This window comes from Eupeodes corollae, chromosome 1 (assembly GCF_945859685.1).
Source record: "Eupeodes corollae chromosome 1, idEupCoro1.1, whole genome shotgun sequence".
In the NCBI taxonomy this organism is placed as follows: Eukaryota; Metazoa; Arthropoda; class Insecta; order Diptera; family Syrphidae; genus Eupeodes; species Eupeodes corollae.
Window position 1 is genome coordinate 126152137 of NC_079147.1, and position 17251 is coordinate 126169387.

Genomic DNA, 17251 nt, shown 5'->3' on the forward strand with positions numbered 1-17251 from the left:
CTTTTAAATAATTTTTGCTTATAAGAAATATTGTTTTCAACATTAGGACATATGTTGAGAAACATCGAATTGACAGTTTTCTTACAAAAAATAAAAACCTAAAAAAAAATGTATAAAAGTTTGTAAAAATTGATTTTCGACTCTTTTCAAAAATTGTATATATTTTGTTTAAACTACTTTTTTCTTTCGAGAAATATTGTTGTTAACATTCAGTAAAATTTTGAAAAAAATCGAATTGAAAGTTTTTGTACAAAAAATTGAAAACCTAAAAATAATTTAACAAAAGTTGGTAAAAATTGATTTTCGACTCAAATATCTTTTCAAAAATTTGAAATATATATATTTGGATAATAGCTTCAAACTAATTTTATCTTATAAGTAATACTGTTTTCAACATTCGATACAATTTTGATTTAAATCGAATTGACAGTTTATTTACAAAAAATAAAACTCTAAAAAAAACAATACTAAAACTTGGTAAAAATTTACTTTCGATTGAAATAGCTTTTCAAAAATTAAAAATATTGGCTTCAATCTTATTTTATTTCACAGAAAGTATTGTTTTCGATATTCAGTAATTTTTATATAAAAATCCAACAGTCCGTTTTTTTCATAAAAAATAAAATCTACAAAAAATAGTACGCAAATTTGGTAAAAATACATATAGACAAACTTTTAAGCAAGACCAATCGACAGACGGGATGGGGAGTTATCAGTGTGGGTCGCATCCCAGCCTCTTTTTTATTTAGGTATATATTACAATGCCCACGTAACACACTCAACACTATCTGAAGTGATACGTTGCCTAAAATCCCAAAACCCCAACTCCACATTCCCGAAACTACTTGATAAAGCCATCCCCGAATACAATTACTCTATTCTATTCCACTACAGGAAAAAAGCCTAAAGATATTTTCTTTGCAAGGAAACACTCCAACACTTCCCAAAAACTTGAAATGGAGAGGAAATACTTCACATAGAATTAAACAGAAACAAGACGCAGAACTAAAATATCACAATAGAAAGAAAAACTCTCCTAAATAATTTTCCGTTGTCGAAGTAATTTACGTTAGAATAAATAAAAGATTAGGAAATACACTATCTCCCAAGTACAAAAAAGAAATAAACACTTTTGTACCGTACACACAAACATCCAGAATGAGTGTAAGCTTAGCTTGGTGTACCGAAGTGTTTTTGATTCGCTCTGTTTTAATTTCCTTTTTACCAGTGATTCTCATTGAACATAAAATATGAATTAGTGACATTTATAACTTTGCAAATATCCCAGCCTTAATCTAACAAAAAGAACAGGAAAGTTATCCAAGCCTCCTGGCCCCACTTCCCTACGGCAAACATTATGAAATTTATTTTAAAGAATTTAAACATCTAACTTTTGCAGAGCTAGTGGAGGATAATTATATGGATTCTGTAAAGCTATTGAATTCACATACCAACTAAAATTCTTCAATTTAAATGATATTGTTATCTTGCAATGCAACTTTTTGGGATATATTCTAAATTTGGTAACAAACTATTTTAACTGCAATCATTGGATGCGTGATTTAATAAAATTAAAAACCTTCTTTGATGAATTCCCATCAAACCAGTTTATACTTATGGGAGATCTTAACGTCAGAACAGGATTCAACAGAAATATATTTAGTGAGCTGACGACAACGGTGCATTTATACTTTGTGATGAAACTGGCGACTTTACTTTTGTGTCAACTAGAGGATCATCAGTTATTGACTATTGATGCCCTTCATACAGTGCATTGAAAATGATTAAAAGTTTCTCAACTGATAATACAACCTATTCGGACCACATGCCGCTAATTTTGGGTCTTAAAACTTTTGAAGATAAGCAATGTTTCCTAGCTCATTTTGCTTCCAAGATTTAAATGGTTTCCCAATGGACGCGCTCAATACATGAACAGAATTGATGAAGTTGTTGTGCAACTTGCCTTTGGATAGCGTTGAAACACGATGCAACTCCTTAAAAGAGTGTACCTATGCAGCATACTGGAACCATATTTATGGTAGGTAGAAATGGCGATCTCAAGGCAACCTAGCCTGAGATCCAATTAGCACTGTAGTGTTTGACCTTTGATTGAAAGGGATAGATTTAGAAAAGCTTCATAGCGATTTGTCTCAAATAGCTCATCAAGTTAGTGAAAGAATACTTTTCCAAAGTATTTCATTCTAGTGTTTTCCAAAGCAGGGCATTTGTAGAGGAAATGGATTATCGTTTCACTTTCTCTTTGCTCACTACTGCTACGGCAGAAGGTGTTGTAAGAGATACCCAACTTCTCTGCATGAACTCCTATAGGCCAATGTGCGGTACAAACCGCAACAATCCTGGCTATGCCTTGGCTTGGCCTGCTAAGAAGATATTTATATTATTATAGGTGGGCCATATCTTCTTAAATATATTGCAGTTGGGTAAATTCTCCATCTTTGGTTTGATTCAGTTTGGTATATAGAAAAGATTTTACCCTTCATAGTACCAAGAGGAATGTTAACCATTTCTGCAAGTGAGCTATGAAGGGCCGATCCTTGTCTGGCTAGCTCGTCAGCCCGTTCATTTTCCACGATACCACTATTGCCTGGAACCTTGATCAGGGTGACACCTAGGTTAATATTTAGGCTCGCAAACTCATCGCGACATTGCTGGACCAATTTAGATGAGGATATGGCCGAGTTAATGGCTTTGACAGCTGCCTGAATGTCTGTAAAGATAGCCGCATTTAGGTTTTGGTTTGAGTTTTGTTTAAGTATTTTACATATCTCTCTTGTTGCCAGCAGTTCAGCCTGAAAAACGCTAGGAAAGTCAGGAAGCCTAAAGCATTTGGCTACATTTAACGACTCAGAAAAGATCCCAGAACCAACTCCGCAATCCATCTTTGAGCCGTCAGTAAAGATGGTTGTGGAACCTATCGAGACGATGTCATCCTCCCAATCTTCTCTCGATAGGAAAATAATCTTAAAACCCTTACTAAGGCTCAAAGTAGGAGTGCAGTAGTCAGTGTCTACAGAGATAATATCTGAGGAAATCAATTTCGTTGTGATGCTGTGGCCATAAGGTTTTGACAACCAGCTGTCTGATTCCTTCAGCCTAATAGCGCTGCAGGAAACTATGTATTTAATAAAAAGGTCGATTGGTAGAAGATCCAAAATATTTTTTAAGGCGTCCGTTGGGCAAGTGCGCATGGCCCCTGTGGTGCCCACGCAAGCTGTTCTCCGAACCTTCTTTAGCTTAATAATATTATAGGCTTTGCTAAGAGCAGGCAACCACACAATCGAACCATATGTTAAGATTGGACGTACTACGGCTGCGTTCGTCCATTATATCATCTTCGACTGAATTCCCCACTTTTTGCCGAAAGTTTTGCTACAGGCGTAGAAGGCAACACAGGCCTTCTTAACCCGTACTTCAATATTTAGTTTCTAGTTTAGTTTAGGGTCGAATATAACTCCCAAATATTTTGCACTGAAAGACAATGATAGGATTTGACCGTTGAGTCGAGATAGCGTGAAGGGCGGTACTTAAGTTTTGGTTAACTCCTAGTCCACAACTCGTGGCCCAGTTGCTAACTTTCTTCAAAGCTGACTCCGTGATTTCACTTATCACAGAGGTGTACTTTCCTGACACCAATAGCACCAAATCATCCGCATAAGCTACCGCCTTCACTCCACATCCACATATCCATGACCAGAAGCCATAGAAGAGGCGAAAGGACACCACCCTGGGGTGTACCCCTGCTCACGTGTTTTGTTGTGATTGTATTGCCTAGAGTGGCTCGAATCTTCCTACCACTGAGCATTGAAATAATCCATTCTCGAATGAAGTTTTCTACACCGAACTTAACGAGCGATTCTTTGGATGCTGTAAGGACGTTGTTAAAAGCACCTTCTATGTCTACGAAGGTGGCAAGAGTAAATTCTTTATAATGGATTGTTTGTTCTATAGTACGCACTACCTCATGGAGGGCAGTCTCGGTAGATTTGCCTTTAAGATAAGAGAGAGCTTTCGAGAGCTCGTCCAACTAGAATTTCTCTAATATGGTAATCAAGAATGCGCTCCAAGGTTTTAAGCACAAAAGATGTTAAGCTTATTGGTCTGAAATCCTTCGCGGATTCGTGACCTCGCCTACCCACTTTCGGGATAAAAACTACTTTGACCTGTCTCCACGACATGGGCACATGTTTGAGAAGAAGACATCCTTTGAAAATTTGTTCCAGCCATGGAGCTACCACATCATGGAACTTTTGAATCATAACTGGCAGTATGCCATCCATGCCTGGAGATTTATATGGAGAAAAAGAAAAAATGCGAGCCTTCGGTTGTCTAGGGATGTCCTTAGCTGGGATAAGCTTGAGCTTCAAGCCCTCCCAGTCATTGCTAACCTTAGCAATGCTTTCACTAAGGAAATCCCTAGAAAAACTGTCCGCACACTTAATTACCCTATGCTCCCTGAGCATCTCGCCAAAGTCAGAACTAGTGTAGGGGCTCTCACTGTTTGTTATAGAAAATACCATCTCAGAGAGCTTGCCCTCGATAGAGTTCCACGCGTTCAGCAGACCTTTGCTGTTTGTGGAGAGCTCATCCAAAACTGCTACGTAGAGGTCATCCCTGACAACATCACTAAGAGTAGGCAGTTGCGCTGCTCCAGAAGATGGTGCTTTCACTGGCTTTGTCCGATCGTCAAGCTTGCTCTTTTTCTGAGACGTGCAGATCTCTACCTGAGATCTGTTTCGCTTAACGGCCTTTTCTCGGCTGGCCAGAAGATTGTTGTATTCATCAACAATCTTCTGGTACTTTATTTTATCTAAATGAATCACTCCGGTCTCTTCATTTTTGACAATCTTGGCAAGAATGTGAGAGGCCGATTTGAAGCGGTTCCTGAGAAGAGCGCCTTCTGATTGTTTTTGGTTCCCCGAGTTGCACTGCTACTCGAGGGATTCGGTTTTGTATACGGTTTAGGACGTATAGGAGTGCTATTCATAGCCACTACTATTTAGAAATATAAACAGATAAACATGCAAATGTTCAGTGGATAAATATAGATGAGGCGTTAGAATTTGCACATATCTTAATTTCGTCTAATAATAAAAATATAATCTAAATATATATACGATCTTTTTACAAGCGAAATTCTTGTAGGAATTTTATAATAAAAGCACTAAAGAAAAAAAATGCTATTAATAAAATACTAAATGAAAATATCTTAGAATTTAAAGATAAGATTTATAGAATAATTAAGGAATGTAAGAAGTGCAATGAATTAACTTTATGTAATAAGAAAAATATAAAAGACATGCATACATAAGTACCTCTACTTGCACACAGTGGCGGCTGGTGAGTTTTCGAACTAGTAGTGCACTTTTCCTGTTATCAAAGTTTGAAAATTAGAAATGAAAATAAAAAACAATTTAAATAAAATATATTGATTTTTTATTATTTTGTATACATTAAATCAATGCGACGACATTTTTCTGAAGCTAAATGTTCAATCACCTTTTTATTGAAATCGGGTATTGTTTGTATACATTTTTTTTCAATGCTAAGCACAGAAAGTGTGGTACCCGTGGCATGATGGTTAGTGCGTTGGACTGTCATGCTAGAGGTCTTGGGTTTGATCCCTGCCTATGCCATCTAAAGTCTTTTCACGGGTACTGCCTCTTGCGAGGAATTGACAAATTCTCCAAGAGTAACTATTGTCATGAAAAAGTGCTTTCTCAAAATTAGCCGTTCGGAGTCGGCATATAAACTGTAGGTCCCCTCCATTCCTGACAACATTACTCGCACACAGGAATGGTTGAGAGTTGTAAGTCACTAGGCCTTGGTTCTCAACGGACTGTCGCGCCACCCAATTTATTTATTTATTAAGCACAGAAAGTGCATTTAGTCGATCCTGAGACATGTTGTTTCGCAAAAAAGTTTGTATTCTTTTCAGTGTCGAAAAACATCACTCGCTCTCTACCGACGTCAATGGTATAGTGCACAGAATTCGCAGTAGTTCGTGAAATCTTTATCGGGACAATGTAAAACGGTATGTTTTAAAGTTCGCGCAGTAAATTAATTTAGCCACAATCAAATAATTGCAAAAATTGAATCTATCTTTAACTTGAGTAATAGTTATATCGCACACTTCTTTTGTTATGACAAATATGGCCCTTATATGAACCAAATTAATATTCCTTTTCTGCATTTGTTTGAATAAAATTTCAATATGTGGCAGAATAGATTGAAAAAAATCAAGCCAATATAAAAAAGTACTATCACAGATGTTCGGTGTTGAATAAAAACACAAATTTAATTCTTTTTTTTTGCACAAATTTATTATTTAGGCACGTCTGCCCCGCACAAGCTCTCACAATAGAAAGAAAAACTTAAAACTGAATATTGAATAATATAAAATATATACAGGATCATATTTCGCCACATCGCACGATGAAGTGGTTATCGGTCGCAAGTACCGCTTATCACGACACTATGCAAAAGGGTGTGGCCTACGCACTTGTATGTTGATGGTCTGGCTTCGATTCGATCGTCAACGTCGTCGATGATGAGGATGCGCAGCTTAATGTGGTTATTGTTGCGCTCATGCCCAAAAATCAACCGGACGAAGAATACTGTCTTGTCGAAGCCGTTGCTCTGCTCATGCTTATTGTTGTTGGAAGTTTGTGGACCGAGAAATAGGTCTAGTAAATGCTCGCAGCTGGTGGTTGGAATGTTGTTTATTTTTGCTATGGTGCCTTCGGTGTTGTGCCTTGTTGCTCTACTATGGTGCCGACGGTGTTGTGCCTTGTTGATCTAATCTCTAACATTCTTCCCATCAATTGAAGGCTCGCCTTTTGCGCTTTCTATTCTATTTGAAGCGCTGCTGCAGTGTGTGGATATACTCGCGACTCCACCTTTTCCAGAACTGCTGCTGCATCTGGTTCACTATACCCCACAGTTTCAGCCGTCCTTGAGGCACTTCACTCACGTCGGCACTAAGAGGTAGCACCATCTGTTCTCCGATGAGAAAGTGTCCAGGTGTGAGTGCATGTGGATCGTCTGCATCATCCGAGAGCGCGTATAGAGGCCTAGAATTTAGGCATGCCTCTATGAGCACCAAAGTTGTAGCGAGTGTCTCGAACGTGAAGATTTGCTTGCCCATAAGACTCCGAAGGTGGTACTTTGTGGATTTCACCCCGGCTTCCCAGATGCCTCCCATGTGCGGTGCGCCTGGAATGATGAACTTCTATTCCGTGCCCAAAGAGTCGACTTGCTCAATTGGTAGCCTGTCTTTCCATTGCTCGCCATTTCTCTTCAGCTCAGCATATGCTTCGACGAAGTTCGTCGCGTTGTCGCTCCACAGCACTGAACATGCACCGCGACGACCAGTGAAACGTTGAAAGGCTGCCAAGAATGCGCTGCTCGTCAAATTGCTCACTGGTTCCAGATGTATGGCCTTGGTGACCATGCACACAAATACGGCAATGTAGCCCTTCTCGACGACCTTCGATCGCCCTGATCTGGCCTTGATTTGCACCGGTCCAGCGTAGTCTACTCCGCTATGCTTGAATGCTCTTGTTGGTTGGACTCGATCCCTAGGAAGGCTGCCCATTAGCTGCTCTGATGTTGCCTTGATCTGACGGAAACACGTTATGCACCGTGATATGTACGTTTTCACTGCACGCCTTGAGGTTGGAATCCAAAATTTGTGCCTGATGTAGTGCATGCACAACTGCACACCTCCATGTAGAGTCTTCAGGTGCGCTTCTCTGATCAGCAGCTTGCTTAGGGTGCTTCTGGCTGGCACTATGATGGGGTGCACAATTTCGTACGACAATACCGAGTTCTGAAGCCGTAACCCTACTCTCATCGTTCCTTTGTTGTCCAAGAATGGATTGAGTGAAATTATGCTGCTCGACACTTCCAATGAAGACTCCTGCGAGAGTTGTTGCATCTCTTTGTGGTACGCACGATGTTGCTCGGTTCTAGCCCAGTATGCTAAAGCTCCGTCACGCTCTTCCAATGACACTAATGGAACTGACGTCACCGGTAATGTCTTCTGGTGATTGTTACGCTTCTTACAATTCCGAACAAACCGCAATATGAAGGCAGTTATTCTCAGGATGCTCTGGAGTGTTGACTTGCTCTCAATAAGACTAGTATCGCCGACGCTCAGTACCGCTGGTTTTGTTATTCTGGCACTGGCAACGACTGGCGCCTTAAGCTCCTTCAAAGCTTCTTCTGGCTGTTGCCGAATTGACGCTGCATCTGCACCTGGCCAGTCGTCTTCGTTTCGGACAAGCCATGACGGCCCATGCCACCAGAGTTTATTGCGAACCAGCTGCTCTGCTGTGACACCTCTGGACGCTAAGTCGGCAGGGTTGTCATCGGACCGCACGTGCCTCCAGCGATGACCTCCACTCAGCTCTTGAATAGAACTCACTCTATTAGCCACAAAAGTCTTCAGCTCGCATGGCATTTTACTGATCCAACATAAAGCAATTGTGGAATCGAACCAGTAAATTTTCGTCAAATCTTGAAATGCACATGCACTGCTCACCTGCTCCATCAGTTTGCACAAAAGATCAGCTGCACATAGTTATAGCCTAGGAACAGAAATCGTCTTGATTGGAGCTACCCTGGTTTTCGACGCGATAATTACGCAAGTAGTCTTGCCAGCAAGTGAAGTTGCCCGCATGTACACTACTGCAGCGTAAGCTCTGGTGGATGCGTCTGCGAAACCGTGAAGCTCCAATTTATATTGCTCAGTGCTGCCTAGCCATCTCGGAATTTTTATTGCTTCCAAGTGCGGCAGCTGCTCGTTGTACTTCTGCCATGTCGGCAGAATGGACATGGGTATTTGCTCGTCCCATGCCGGATCGCAATAGGTCTTGTATGAGGATTTTTGCACTGATTATCACGGGCGCAAGGTAGCCATTCGGGTCGTACAACCTTGCGATTGCACTAACAACTGCTCTCTTGGTATTGGAAACGCGTTCATCTCTCGCTCTGACTTTGAATGAGATCTCATCTTTTGCGCAGTTCCACACAAGGCACAACATAGAAGCGTTGTTGTCTTCCGGAAAAGTTAGCTCTCTTTCACTCGAATAGGTGCTAGTTAGCTTCGATAGCACCCTTTGACTTGATGACATGAACTTGCTCAACTTGAATCCGCCTGCTCTCAATGAAGAAATTATTTGCCTGCACTTACTTGTTGCCTGCTCCTGTGTGTCTGCGCCGGTCAACATGTCGTCCATGTAGAAATTGCTCAAAATAGCCTTGTAGGCCAATGGATAGGACTCCTGATCATCGCTCGCACACTGATGCATTGCTCGCACTGCATTAAATCCACTGGACGCCATACCGTACGTAACTACTGTCAGGCGGTATTCCCTCATTGGCTTATTTGGGCTCTCCCTCCAGAAAATCCTCTGGAGATCCCATTGCTCTGGATTCACCTTCACTTGGCGGAACATTTTTTCGACGTCCGCTGAAACTGCAATCTTGAAGCACCGAAAACGTGTTATGATTGCCGATAGATCGTCCTGAAGTTTAGCACCAGAAAATTGCACATCATTTAATGACACTCCACTAACGCTCTTGCAAGATGCGTCGAAGACGACCCGAAACTTCTTAGTGACACAGTGGTGTGGAATGTGGTATGCTCGCTCTCTCGTACTTGGTCCAATCACTTGCTTCATGTGCCCGAGCTCTTCATATTCGCGCATGAAGTCGACGTATTTTTGTCTCAGCTCTGGCACTGCACATAATCGCTTTTCGGTTTGTAGGAACCTCTTCATAGCCACAGCTCTTGTGGACCCCAATTCTGCTGCTCTGGGATTTATTGGTATAGTTACCACGTAACGGCCAGCTGCAGTTCGGTAATGGGTGCTCTTAAAATTGTCTTCAACCCATTCATCATCCGCAGACGGCTAATATTTACAGCTCGGTTCTTCGATTTTCCAGAATTTCCTCAGCAATTGGTTAAGCTCTACATCTGAAGGTTCCGACGCGATGCACATTGTCTTGCCTGCACGTTCATGCCTTGGTTGAAGCTTGCCAAAAACGATCCAACCAAGGGACGAATCCTGCGCCGTCAATCCGGAACTGAATCTCTTGATGCACTCTCTGATGATTTCCGCCCATACCTGCGCTCCCAACAACATCTCTATTCTAGCTGGCTCACTGAATTTGGGATCAGCCAACTTAAGCTCACGCATTTCCTTCGCTTGTGCTTGCGATAAGCTTCTTGAAGGTAGGCAAGAAGTGATTTTCTTCACGACAAACATTTCGCATTCCAGATTGAAGCTCGGATCGATTGTAGACCGGATGCTAACATTCACCATTCCGGTCAGTCGCAAGGCAATGCTCGATCCAATGCCCTGCACAGAAAAAACGCAATATCGCTTGCTAATGCCCAATTTCTGCACGCACCGCTCTGTAACCAAGTTGACTTCACTTCCGCTGTCTAGAAGCGCCCTTGCCTCAACGGATTGTCCTGCTCTGATTTGCACCTTGACGCATGCTGTAGCTAGCAGTGCACATTGCACGTCATCGCTCTGAATTTGCTCTTGCTCCATGACAATGTCCGCCGATGCTGGGACATTCCCAACTACCTGCTGCTCTGCAGTCATCACCTTAGTTGATTGCTATTGTGGTGATATAGTTGGCATATCTTTGCTCTCTGGGTTCATGGTCGAACCCGCCACAGCCGCAAGTCCAGCTGCTGGCGCACGCTGTTCTGGACAAAGGACACTGTTGTGTTTCTTGTTGCACCTCCTGCAAGCTCCAGCGGAGCAGGATTGCGCAAAATGTCCTAGACGTAGGCAGTTCGAACATAACTTCCAGTTCCGCACCTTCTCGTTTCTGACTGGGACCGACAGTGCCAGAAAATCCCCACAGCGATAGAGAGGATGTGGCTCCTTGCACAGTGGGCACCTTGGTGACGTTGTTGCTCTGGGCATGCTCTGTCCAGCGTTGCTCTTCTGCACGATCCTCTGCACATTTCCGTCTTGCTTCTCTCTTCCTCATGCGCTCTGTTCGGTGTCGAAGAAGGCTGAATCGAGAGCAATCGCTCTGCGCTCAAGAAATTCGAAAAATTCCTTTAGGGTTGCTATTTGACGCACGTCATCCCTGGTCATTTGCCACAGAAAGAAAAAAAACTTTTTATTTATTTTTTATTGGGCCACAGGCCTCTTACGCTTTATTAATTAATATTAAATATAACAAACTAAGAAACCAGAATGATCCGCCGTCCAAGCGTCGCTGCGATCATTGGGGTTACATACGTATTATTGGGCTCCGCTGATCGGTTATGACTTTGCTTTTATAGTCTTTTAATGCTGACATTGCATTAAGTGGGTGATTGAGCTGTTGACCCTTTATTGCTGATGCCGCACTTATTGATTGGAAGTGCTGTTGACCGTTATTAGCCGATGCTGCACTTTTTGGTTGATCGTGCTGTTGACCCTTCATTGCCGACGCTGCACTTATCGGTTGAATTGTAGTTGCTGCTATATCATATGTAACTCCTCCTCGGTTTGAGTAAGAATTCTCCTGAATTCTATAATTTACTTGTTTTACATTGTATTTTTTATTATACATTTTATTGCAAAAATAGGTTATGCTTACTGATATACAAATAATCATTATAATCATGGTAATGTTTATTACATATGATATATTTTTATGAAATCTTAACTCATTAATTTCTTTTATATTTTCAAAATTATTTAAAACAATATCATCAAAAGTAATGGTTTTCTTAAAAGAAGTATTAAAATTATTTTCGGGGTAAAAATATTTTTCTTGAACAATTGTTTTGTTATTATAAAAAATTTCTTTTAGCAAATATATTTGACAATTAAAAAAATTAATAAGATAATTGTTGTTTAATACAATTTCTCTGTCATCACAATTATGTTTTAATTTTTCTTTGTATGCATTTTTTACAATTAAAGTTTCATCATCTATTATTTGTATTTGAGTTTTGTTGTTATGTCTCAATTTACAATCTTTAGTTAGGATACAATGTTTGCTTGGTTTTAATTGTTGCACAGTTACATCATTTTGGTATACAAATGTTTTATTATTAATTTCTATTATATATTCGTTTTCGTAATCAATTTCAAAATGTTTATCATTTGGTAAAGGTAAAATTAACTTTTGTTCTACTGTTACATAATTACTTGGAATTTTAATGGCGATTATGAGAAATTTGTTTTTGTATTCTAGTACACCCATTTTAATTAATTTTAGTTTATGCAAATCAATTTCATATTCATTTAGTTCTTCCAATGTCAATATACTGGGGTGTATTATATTATATTTTGCTGATACAACATTATCTTGAATTTGATTTACTTTATTTTCTATAAAACCTAATTTTGTCATTTGATCTAAAAATAATTGGTTTTTTGAATTAGAATTTTGTATTCTGTTATAAGTATTCAGTATTTTTTCTCTATCATCTAAAATTGTTTTTTTTAATGTTTCTATCGATTTATTAAAATTTGTATTTATTTTAATTTGTTCATTTATTGCATCAATTGCATTATGGCTGTTTTCTTCTGATATTCTTAAATAGTTCCAAATTTGTTCCCTATCTTCATTATATATGGTTCCGAAGAGCCATCTTTCTACGTTTCCGACTACGTTTATTAAACCTCTTCTAAATCTTCTCTGTTCTTTAGGTGTAATCGACTTAATTTTTGCTATAATTGTTTCTATTTCTTTAAATATCATATCTTTGTTTTCGATCTGTAAGTGTTTAATGTTAGTTTGTATGAGTGTTATTGTGTTCAGAATTTCTTCTGGGTCTATAATATGTAGAATTGTACTTGTTTGGTTAGTAATTTCTAGATCTTTAATTTTTATTTTTAAACAACCTGTTTGTTCATTAATTAGTGTTGTTTGAAGAATGCCGTGTGTTGTTTGTGTTACTAATAGTACTAGGAGCATTATTACCTGAAAATTTATAAGGTCTTTTAATATTGCTAGTGTGTACGTTATTGAGATTTTTAATTTTATATCTAGGTTGTTCTTTATGTCGAACATTTTTGTAATTTTTGATTGGTCCTACTTCTCTTTTTTCTGAATATGTTTCGCGTTTTTCATTAAGTTTGTTAATTTTCTTAACTTTCGTTTGTTGGATTCTTTCATAAAGTACTAATTCATCCATTTCTTCTTTAGCTATTTTAGGTGTGGTTTTTATCGTGGAATGATATCTGTTGTTATAATTATCTAGAACTAATTGCAATTTCATTCCTATTGATAAATCTTTTTCTTCAATGCCTGTTATTTTTTCTAAAATAGTTGAATGCAATCTTTCAATATCCGCATTCCCTGTGTGGCTATTAGGTTTCGTGAAGTGTATTTCGACCTCGCTTCTATTAAGAAAATCTAAAATATGTTCTGATTTGAATTCGTTATCTGATATTATTTTTTTTGGTTTACCGAATTTTGAGAAATGTTCAATAATAATTGCTTTTTTACTTCTCCAATTTCTATCGGTTATTACATACCCTACTGCAAATTTTGTAAGTTTGTCGATTATAGTTAGAAATGCTTTTTTCTCAATGTGAAATATATCTAAATGTATTATTTCATTTTTATGTTTTGGGGTCTCTGTTAAGTTATATTTTGGTTTAATGGGATTCCTATCGTATTTTATTTCCTGACACTTTTTGCAATTGTTAATTACTATCTGTATTTGCTCGTGAAGTTTAGGGAAAAAAATTTTTTCTTTCAGCGTGTAGTATGTTTCGTTTATACCACTGTGCATAGATTCTTTAGTGTGATAGAGGGAAATCTGTTTGTGAATCTCCTCCTCGGTTTTGATTTCGGCTGCTCTTTTAGTACATTTAATGAATTTTATTTTGTTGTTCATGGAGAATAATTGAATTATAACTTGTTGAACTTTATTATAGTCATGATCTTCTACCTCAGAATATATACCTGTTGTTCCTTTCTTAGTTACTCTAATTAGAACATCTTTTATTTTGTCCACTCCTTCAAGAGGATTCAGATATATAATTCTACGTTCATGCAATATTTCTATTTCGTTTGTTATTCTACTGTAAGTTAGGATTAATTGCGTTTTATATTTGTTAACAATTTCCTCTTGTATTCCTATATGATCTAAATGCTGTTCCTCGACTGAATGAATTGTTTCCGTAAGCTCCATATTAGATTCTGAATCATTATCCTCGTTTATTTTGGGAGTGTTTTCTAATCTACTTAGGAAATCTGCTACTTTATTCTCTTTCCCTTTTAAATATTCGATTTCAAAATTATACTCTTGAAGTTTCAAAAGCCATCTTTGATTTCGTTGGGAGAACTCCTTTCCTTTATATTTGCTATTTAGATATTTTATTGGAATATGATCAGTTACAATTTTAAAATGATTTCCATATAAATATGGTCGATAATAGTTGACTGAGTAAACAATTGCCAGGAACTCTTTATCTGTTACACTGTACTTTTGTTCGTGTTTATTAAGGGTTCTGGATACAAAGCATACCGGGTGCCCGTTTTGAGATAGAACAGCGCCAATGGCATAATTGCTTGCGTCTGTTGTAAGTACAAAGGGTTTGTCATATTCGGGATATTTTAAAATTGGGTGTGAAGTTATTAAATCTTTAAGGTTTTCGAATGCTGAAATATATTGAGGGTCTTTAATATTAATTGTTTCACCTTTTTTCAAATATCTTATCATAGGATAAGCAATCTTAGCATAATCCCTTACGAATTTCCTGTAGTACCCAGTCATCCCTAGGAAACCTTTAAGTTGTTTCTCTGTTTTTGGTATCTTTAAATTATCCATTTCTTTTACTTTGTTAGGATTTGGTTTAATCCCTTCCTTAGTCAAAATATGACCGAGAAATTCAGTATCTCTTTTCATAAAGCTACACTTATCTGCTTGTATTTTAAGGTTATGATCTTGTAATTTTTTAAATATTTTTTCTAGAGAATGCATATGTTCTTCTAATGTTGTAGAGAATATTAAAATATCGTCTAAGTAGACTACGCATATTTTATTTATATAATCACGTAAGATATTGTTCATAAGTCTCTGAAACGTTGCAGGTGCATTCTTTAACCCGAATGGCATCCTGAAGTATTCATATAGACCCGCTGGAGTAACGAACGCTGTCTTTTCAATGTCTTCTGGTGCAACTAAGATCTGGTGGTAACCTTTTGCCAGATCTAATGTGCTGAAGTACTGTGATTTCCCTAACTTATCCAATATGCTGTCTATATTGGGAATTGGGTATTTATCATCTACGGTTACTTGGTTCAACTTTCTATAATCAACGACAATCCTGTATTTTTGTATGCCGGTATTGTCAAGTTTTTTCGGAATAACTATTATTGGTGAACTGTAACGACTGTTACTCTTTCGAATGATTCCTTGTTTCTCCATTTCTTCCATCTGCCTACGTACTTCGACTTCATGTTTTGGTGGATACCTATATAGTTTAGAGTTAATTTGTTGGTCTGTAGTAGTTTTTATTTCGTGAACTACTGTAGTAGTGTTTGTTAATTGATCGCCTTCTTTGAAAATCAATTTTTTATATTTATTTAAAAGCTTTTCTACAGACTCTTGTTCTATTTCATTGAGGTGATTTGTTTGAATGTTACAAACTTCACTTATTTCCAACACATTAACTTCTTCAAGTAATGTGGTTAAGAATGGAAGATGTATACCATTTACTAAAATAACTTCCTCATTTTTTAAGTCTATAGTTTTTGCATTGTTCCTTATCCAATCCATTCCTATTAGGAAATCGTAAGGTTTATTTAATTCTACTTTTGTCCATTTCATTCTTGCATTGCAAGGCTGATTAAATTGTATTGGACATTTTGTTTTTACTTGTGCTGTTTCGTTAACAATACCATTAATAGTATTAATTTGAATTGGTGTATCGTTAATATATTCGTAAAGATTTGAGGGAACTCTAGTTGAATTTAATAGGCTAATGGTTGATCCTGTGTCAATCAATGCTATATAATCTGTTTTTTCAAAAGTTAATTGTATGCACATTTTTCTTGAATCCGAGGCTAGTTGATAAAAAACTCGTGATTCTCTATTTGATTGGTTTCTTCTTTATTACTTAAATAGTCTACTTCCATAGGTTCTATTCTAGCCTGTCTTGATCTATGTTGACCTGAATTTTGAATGTTTTGGGGATGGTTATTATACCCATTATTTCTAGCTTGGCCTGATGCATTATTATTTCTTATTTGTCCTGTCGGGCTATTCCCATTAGGTTGATTTTGATAACTGTTTCTATTAACTTGATTTTGATTCGTATAGTTATTGTTTCTATTAGGATATTGATTAGTGTAATTATTGTTTTTAAAAGGATTTTGATTAGTGTTAGTATTGTTTTTATTTGGATTAGTGTAATTGTGTCTGTTGTTTTGGAAATTTTGAGAAGTTGTGTTTTGGCATTGATTTCTAGGTTCAATGTTGTGTGTTCTATCTGATCGTAAATTATATTCATCCTGACCTATATATTTAAACAAAATTGTTCTAATTTTTGATAAATTGTATTCATTGTAAATCTCAGCAGCTAAAGCTCCTGCTGTTACATCTTTTATTTTTAGAATTAATGCACTATTTAGACAGTTAGCAATTTCTAAACCATTTTTATTGAATGTTGCACATTCTGTTATATAATTAATAATATTTTGTATCTTATCTAATAATTGACTTATACTATATACCTTTATACTATTAATGCTTCTCAGGATTGTTGCTTCGTCTTTGGTTGGCCGGAAGTGTATCTTCAGTTTTTGCTTGCATTCCTCCCACGATGCTGGTGCTTCAATTGCTAGGAAGTTCTTTGCGATTCCTCCGATTTTCTCATTATAGACAACAGCAAACACTTCGTTAATATTTACCGGTCCAAATTCTTCTATAATTTGGTCTATCGTCGCGATAAAAGAAGGTAACGTGCCTTGCTTTCCCGTAAAGTTCTCTACATATTTTAAACGTTTTTCTATTGTAACTCTTATGTTCCGCACTGCATTATTCTGACTGTTTAGAATTTCAGTCAGTGTTAGTAGACATTGTTCCATTATAGGCTGTGCCATTTTGGTTTTTTAATTTTTTTAAAGTGATTATTGGATTCTTACAGTCACTTTATTATAATCACAGTTTTCACTTCGATAACACAAGGTTTTTGGTTTTTTAATTTTTTAAAGTGATTATTAGATTCTTACAGTCACTTTATTATAATCA

The 17251-nt window shown here is 37.4% G+C and overlaps 2 protein-coding genes across 2 annotated transcripts; both read right to left on the reverse strand.

Moving 5' to 3' along the window:
- Window positions 1-7249: 7249 nt before the first annotated feature.
- Window positions 7250-8482, reverse strand: LOC129944324 (uncharacterized). The gene has a single exon (XM_056053679.1). The coding sequence runs from the start codon at window positions 8480-8482 to the stop codon at window positions 7250-7252; it is 1233 nt and encodes a 410-aa protein (XP_055909654.1).
- Window positions 8483-8768: 286 nt separating this feature from the next.
- On the reverse strand, window positions 8769-10637 carry LOC129944332 (uncharacterized). The gene is made up of 2 exons (XM_056053692.1): window positions 9947-10637; window positions 8769-9874 (listed from the first exon to the last, which is right to left on the reverse strand). The coding sequence occupies exons 1-2, from the start codon at window positions 10635-10637 to the stop codon at window positions 8769-8771; spliced, it is 1797 nt and encodes a 598-aa protein (XP_055909667.1).
- Window positions 10638-17251: the final 6614 nt, after the last annotated feature.

Excerpts from the sequence above, each read along its gene's own strand:
- LOC129944324 (XM_056053679.1), bottom strand. The coding sequence starts at position 8,482 with ATGCCATGCGAGCTGAAGACTTTTGTGGCTAATAGAGTGAGTTCTATT.
- LOC129944332 (XM_056053692.1), bottom strand. The coding sequence starts at position 10,637 with ATGACTGCAGAGCAGCAGGTAGTTGGGAATGTCCCAGCATCGGCGGAC. Across the intron at positions 9,875-9,946 it reads GAAAATCGAAGAACCGAGCT|CTGGCCGTTACGTGGTAACT; the intron begins GTAAATATTAGC and ends ACCGAACTGCAG.